Source organism: Dermochelys coriacea, chromosome 12 (assembly GCF_009764565.3).
Source record: "Dermochelys coriacea isolate rDerCor1 chromosome 12, rDerCor1.pri.v4, whole genome shotgun sequence".
Taxonomy (NCBI): domain Eukaryota; kingdom Metazoa; phylum Chordata; order Testudines; family Dermochelyidae; genus Dermochelys; species Dermochelys coriacea.
Window position 1 is genome coordinate 36,740,575 of NC_050079.1, and position 6,341 is coordinate 36,746,915.

At 53.6% G+C, this 6,341-nt stretch overlaps 1 protein-coding gene across 1 annotated transcript; it reads right to left on the bottom strand.

Annotated features, from left to right (window-relative positions):
* Window positions 1–242: 242 nt before the first annotated feature.
* Window positions 243–5,874, bottom strand: FOXF1 (forkhead box F1). The gene is made up of 2 exons (XM_038368375.2): window positions 4,318–5,874; window positions 243–1,124 (listed from the first exon to the last, which is right to left on the bottom strand). The coding sequence occupies exons 1-2, from the start codon at window positions 5,369–5,371 to the stop codon at window positions 964–966; spliced, it is 1,215 nt and encodes a 404-aa protein (XP_038224303.1). The 5' UTR covers window positions 5,372–5,874; the 3' UTR covers window positions 243–963.
* Window positions 5,875–6,341: the final 467 nt, after the last annotated feature.

A 6,341-nucleotide genomic window follows, 5' to 3' on the forward strand; every position in this document is an offset into this window, starting at 1 on the left:
ATTCACACATCCCTAACCCAACAGGGAGAGGGGGACTACAAAATATACTGCAGAATTTGGAGAATAGGCTACAAATGCACAATCACGTGAAAAGAGGGCATGTGGAGTTCGAGTCTGCTGTCAGGGAAGTCAATAACCACACACCCATTGACTTGGATGGTGCAGGAAAGCTCCCCCCCCCCAACCCCCACCCCCCGCGCCCAGTAAAGAGCTGATAGGGAAGAACACAGGAACATAGAGGAGTTGTTTTCTTTTTTCTTTTTTTTTTCTTTTCTTTTTTCTTTTTTTTAAGGCAGTGAGGGGTTGGAAGAGCCCATGGCCAGAAATCCCATCTGTGTTCTGAAGAAGATTCCAAGCAATTCCTTAACCCTTCAGTGACACATCTCAACCAGACCGTCATTTCCAAACGATTTCCATTCTCCTTTTAAAGCTCATTGTGGCTAGAGTTCTGGTCCAAGCAAACCCTTCCCAATCGCTTTCATGTCATTGTTTCCGGGTGGTTGTGGGGGGTTTTTTTGTTTGTTTGTTTTGTTTTTTTAACACTCATGGGTTTTGTTTTGTTTTTAAAAAAGCAATTTTGGATTTTTTCCCCACCCCATCAATAAAAAATAAGAGCTTGTTTTAGTAATGAAACAGACACGTGATTCTTGGAAACTTAGTCAGATCACAGCCCCCGAGCGATGCTACAAACGAAGGAAAGAGACAGCACCCCGTGTTCACTTTACCCTTTCCAAAAAGGCACCTTGCATCCCTGCTTCTTTAGCTTAGTGTTAATTCGTTTCAAAATGTTCCCAAACGCCAGGCTTCTGCGGATGGCTTATATACCTCCAGAGTAAAATCAGTCTAGTTATTTGGATGTCCCTTTAGCACAGAGGGTCTTTTGGGAGGTCCCTTCCACATAGAAAGTTTTCTTTGTGTCATGATTGGGGGGGTGTCCCCAAAAGTTGGCTTCTTTGCCTGGTATCACATAACACAGGGCTTGATGTCTTGGTATGTCACTTGCTGATGATAGTAAGATCCACTCCCTGCTGAATGCATCGAGGAAGAGGCCATTGCGTTGAAAGAGAAGACGAATTCTTTTCTGTCACACATGCTTGGAGACTGGGAATGATACCGCGGGATTCCTGGAAGAAATCGGGGGTCAGAATTAAAATGAAGCTTTAGCAAGTGGCTAGAGCAGTAATGCTATAGAGAGGCTTGGGGGTTCTCTACCATCAACCCGTGCTCGGGGGGCATTTGGGAGGAGGGTTTTCACTGCACGGAAGGGAACTCGCCAGTGTGGCTTTATCATCCCGGGGGGGGGGGGAGTTGTTGCGCACAAACAGGTGCTGTCATAGCTTCAATGTCTGCAGTCCTTACTCAGAGGAAATTCCCATTGACTTTAATGGGAGTTTTGCCCGAATGCGAATTGCAGGATGGGGCGGTATATTTCCTGGCCGGCTAAGGAAGCAGAAGCATTTCTAAGATGTGTGTTTACATTCTGCGTCCTTGATGTACAGATTGCGGGCCTGATGCTCCTTCCGCGGGAGTCAGCGGGGGAGGGAAAGGCCCCTGGGTTTCCAATGGGACCTACTGGGCTTTGACTTCTTACCCCTCCCTGCTCCCACCACTCCTGAGCGCTGACAACAAAAAGAACAAGAGTCAGCGAACGTGGGGGTCAACTGCAAGGAAGCCCCGAGAGCTCGAGATTTTTAAGCGGAACTCCCATCGAAATCAAAGTGAAACTTTCAAGAGATTTCCCCCAGTGACATCAAAAGCAAAGCAATGTTATATTTAAGCAAACCACGGCAATGTAAACAAGGATAATAATACTAGTAAGCGCAAGGGTGCCGACAGCCTTCCGAATTATTCGTTTTTTCCAGCATAAAATCAATCAACTCTGGCACCAACATGGGAGGACTTGGGTTTGGTTAACAAAGATCTGTTAGAAGGAAACGTTTCATTGTTACACGCTTGGTATTTAAAATATTACATTTAAACCCCCTTAGTGTGTCTCTCCGATTCGGAATAAATTACAATTTGCAGTCAATTTCGAATTATCAATCCGGACTAGTCCAATGGAATTTTGCAGCGAATCTGAAATGATTCATCCGCTCTATTCCAATTATATTTCGCATCTGATCTGAAATTATTAATCTGGATTACTTCAGGCGCTGCAGTTTAGTTCCTTTAACAGTATGTTTACATGAGGAGCTGAGCGGTCCACCTGCCATGGACGGATAGGTGGGAAAGGATATTTGCCAAGGGGTGGCAAACGCAGAGGGACACCGCAGTATTTCATGGCCGCTATTCCTGTTCACCCTTATTTTATGGGACTCTGTTTACACGCCGGACTGTACGGTTCTCCAGCAGGCCCGCATTTCAAAGCCCAGATGGGCTCCCAACAGCCCCCCAGGAGATGTGTTAAAAATTCAGTTCTCCCAAATAGCACTCGATTAAAATGGCGAGAGGAAGAGGAAGGAAAGAGGTAGCCAGTTTTTAAAAAGCTGCTGAAATAAATTGTCAGGTTTCAACACAGAAGTCAGGCCACGGAGAAACCCTGCCTTTAGCCCTATTGAAAAACAGCAGCTCTGTGTTGCAGTTTTAAAACTTTCTTGCTTTGCGATCGCTTCGTTTCTATTCTGCGAGCCCTGATACTCCAGAAGAAAAGATGATCGAGCGAGCCACTGGCCAAAATCCAGTTCATCGTCTGTCTACAGCGTATAGATACAAGGACCCGATCGAACAAAATTGCCACTGTGGTCAGAGTTGATCCAGAGATCTGGATTCATTTTTGGTTCGACACTATGATTGCCCGATCTAATCGATTAATTCAGATCCGGTTAAAATATATCAGAACATGTCCCCCCTCTCCGGGTCCCACAGTCACCTTCTCACTAGCACAGGGCCTAGCACGAAATTGCACACGGGACACGAAAGCACCAACCTCCGCGCAGAAAAACATGCCCGGAAAAAGAAAGCCCGGCGGAATTGGTTTCAACGCCAGGCATGCCAGGAGTGAATTCCTGGCCTCTGGACAAACCCCCACGGCCTGCAATGGAGCCAGGATTTCACCCTAGGTCCCCTGGGATGGGACGGTGCAAACACAGCGCACCGTGGGGCTGTCCCCACCGCAGGCAAAGGGAATCCCCCAGCAGAGCCGCAGGCTGCTGGGCCCGAAATAACCTCTTCCCGCAGCTTGCTGCTCCTGCCGACCGCTGCCCTAACCCCTCGCCACTGGCGTGTTTCCTTGAAGCAAGCCCGCTCCGGGAGTGAATCTGCCCCTGGCCACAACATCTCCTGGCTTCTAGAAACCGCATCTCCTTCCCCAGGTGAAATCCACCGAACGCACCTCGCGGGATATTTCCCTCCCTGCAAATAATAGCTGGGCTCCCCAGCACCAGGGGAGTAGGTGCGTTGGTTTAATTCACCCTGGCAAGGGAATTCCCTGGCTGGGAAGAGTCTAATCTAAGGCGGGTTACAGAACTCCCCTTACTTTACTTCGGGGCCATCTATCGGGACACCCTGTCCCTAGCCAAATTCTGCCCTAAGCTATTGCAGAGTTCGCTCTGTTTGCAAAATCGACGGCATTTCACGGCTCTAATGGGACTGCTTCGGTGTGGGTATAGCTAGTCCGCTCTACCGATCCGCTTTGCAGAGGTAGGAAGCGATCGTTAATGTACCAAGCCAGCAATTATTTACTGTTGTTTGTTACACAGGCTGCGAAGAGACTGCAGAGAAATATCCCCAAATTGGAGGAATCCAATGCAAACCAGAGTGCCCTGAAAAAGGTGGAAGGAGCGATATCAGATTTGGGGCCTGAATTCCTAAATGGCATTTGAAATCAGAAAGATGGATAATTAAAATATCACACACGCACACACAAACGCACTCACACACCATTGTATTTATCTGCCTAATTTCACATTGAGACATGACAGATTTAAAATCTTTTTCCTAAAGGCCGCGAAAATGGGGTCACGAAACCTACACAACAGCCGTGGCAGAAAAGAGGGATAGGCAGGGCCCCCACGCCTCTACATGCGTGGGTATATGTTGAAGTGTGCGCGCGTGCATGCCCGTGCGTGTGCGTGTGTGTGTGTGCGTGTGTGTGTTTGCCTGAACATGCAAGTCCTTGCAGGAAGTGTTCGTAAAGGTCACTTGCATGGATGCGGACAGGATCTATTGCATGGCCCGCGTGAGATCACTTGCATGGATGTTGCACCTACGTTGCACGCGTGCTCTATGACCTGCTCCTCAGCAGTGCACACCTGGGAAGGCCCCCCCCCCGCGCTCTCCCCAGGCCACCGGGCACCGGCCCCCAACCTCCCCGGTTACCTTGCAGCTCTGCAGCGTTGTGGCTGTTCTGGTGCAGGTAGGACTGGTCCAGCGAGTGCGCGGAGAGGCCGGAGGAGAGCGGGTTGGCCGCGGGGTTGCAGGGGGACAGGGACTGCTGCTTGATGTAGGGCGCCCCGCTGTTCAAGGCGGCGGAGGCCGAAGGGGCCCACGGCGAGGCCGAGCTGGAGTAGACCGAGTGGGGCTCCATCACCCCGCCGCTGGCCAGCAGCGGGGAGGCCGGCACGGAGCTCTCGTGGTGCGGGTAGTCGCCCCCGGAGGAGCCGGTGCAGCTGCCCATGTAGGAGTGCCCGCCGTTGGCAGGCAGGTGGGGCACGGAGTGTCCCGCCAGCCCCATGCTGTCCACGTTGCTGGGCAAGTGCCCGTTCATCATGCCCAGGCCCGCGTCCAGGGCCAGGCTGCTGGGGCCGCAGGAGAGGCCCCCGGCCGCCGAGCCCTGGAAGCTGTAGCCCTCCGGGGAGAGGTGGTTGAAGCCCAGGCTGTTCATCATGCTGTACATGGGCTTGAGGGCTTGGCACTTCCTCCTGAAGCCGCGGGGTCTCCTGCGGAAGGAGCCTTCCTCGAACATGAACTCGCTGGCCGGGTCGATGGTCCAGTAGTGGCCCTTGCCCGGGCGGCCCAGCCCCTTGGGCAGCTTGATGAAGCACTCGTTGAGCGAGAGGTTGTGGCGCACCGAGTTCTTCCAGCCCTGGTAGGAGCCGCGGAAGAAGGGGAAGCGGCTCTGCAGGAACTGGTAGATCTCGCTCAGCGTCAGGCGCTTGGACGGCGAGCTCTGGATGGCCATGACGATCAGGGCGATGTAGGAGTAAGGGGGCTTCTCCGGCCGCCGGATCCCGGCGTTGCTCTTCTTGGCTTTGCCGCCGCCGCCGCCGCCGCCGCCCGCGGGGGTGCTGCCGGCGGCGCTGGAGGCGGACTCCATGGCCGAGCCCGGCTGCTGCTGCGGCTTCTCCAGCGCCGAGGACAGGAGGATGCAGCCGCCGAGCGCCGCGGGAGGAGGGGGCTGAGAGGAAGGAGCCTGCGGCACCTCTGCAGTCATCGACAGCGGCGTCCCCAAACCAGCTCGGGCCCCCCCCCCGCTCAGCCCTCCCCCCCCACCCAGGCCGCGCTGCTGGGGGTTGTTATTTGCCCCCCTCTCTCCCTCTCTCTCTAGCTGCAGGGGGTCTTTCCACCAGGGGCCTGTACCCCCTTCGGATAAACAAACGCAAGTGACCCCTCCACCCTGCCCCTAAATCCGAGCCCCGCGGCAAGGCTGAGCCAGAGGCGGAGGGACGGGGCCGCTGTCCGGGCTCGGGTGCAGAGCAGAGAAGCCCCCTGGATTTGGTGGGGGTGTTTGTTGTTGTTGTTTTTTTTTTTTTCCTTTCCCCTACGTTGTTTTGCAAGAGGCTGGTCTCCCCCAACGCCGCCTCCTGGCCCTCAGCTCGGCTGCTGCTGCTGGGAGTTGCTTTTCATCTCAGTCGGGCTGGGTTCTGCCCCCAGCCGCGCCGATCGCCTTTAACTTTATCTCGTGTCAGCGGCGTCTGTCGGGTCTTGACAGTCAGACGTAAGAAGCAAGAGGAATTCCCCGCCCCGACCAACTCCCCCACCTCCCCCTTTTCTCCCCCCCCCCCGCCCCTTCGCTTAAGCTCAGCTCTGGTGGGCACTTAAAGGGACCTTTACACTCCGGCCAACTGCTTCGCAACTCACTCACAGGCTGCTCCTTCTCGTACTGGGCGTCAATCCCTTCTCAATACGCCCCCCACCCCCCCAGGCCAGGTGGTCTGTGGGGGTGGGGTGACTGAGGGGGAGGGGGACCGGGAGAGAGGGCGTTTTATTGTCTTTATTTTGCCTCGCAGGTAACAACATTTTTAAGTCACTAACATTTTCATCTGGACGTCTCTGATTTTCAGCCCCCAAAGCCCAGTTGAGGACAGTGAAGACAAATTTGCAATGAACGAGGGAGTTTTCTAAGATCTTTGCTCTTACCGTCTCTATTCTTAAATCGTAATAGAGATCAAAACGGGGCTGGG

Bases quoted from the DNA above. Each gene is read 5' to 3' on its own strand.
- FOXF1 (XM_038368375.2), bottom strand. From the start codon at position 5,371: ATGACTGCAGAGGTGCCGCAGGCTCCTTCCTCTCAGCCCCCTCCTCCC. The intron at 1,125-4,317 runs GTAACCGGGGAG...GATTTCTTCCAG, and splicing joins CAACGCTGCAGAGCTGCAAG to GAATCCCGCGGTATCATTCC.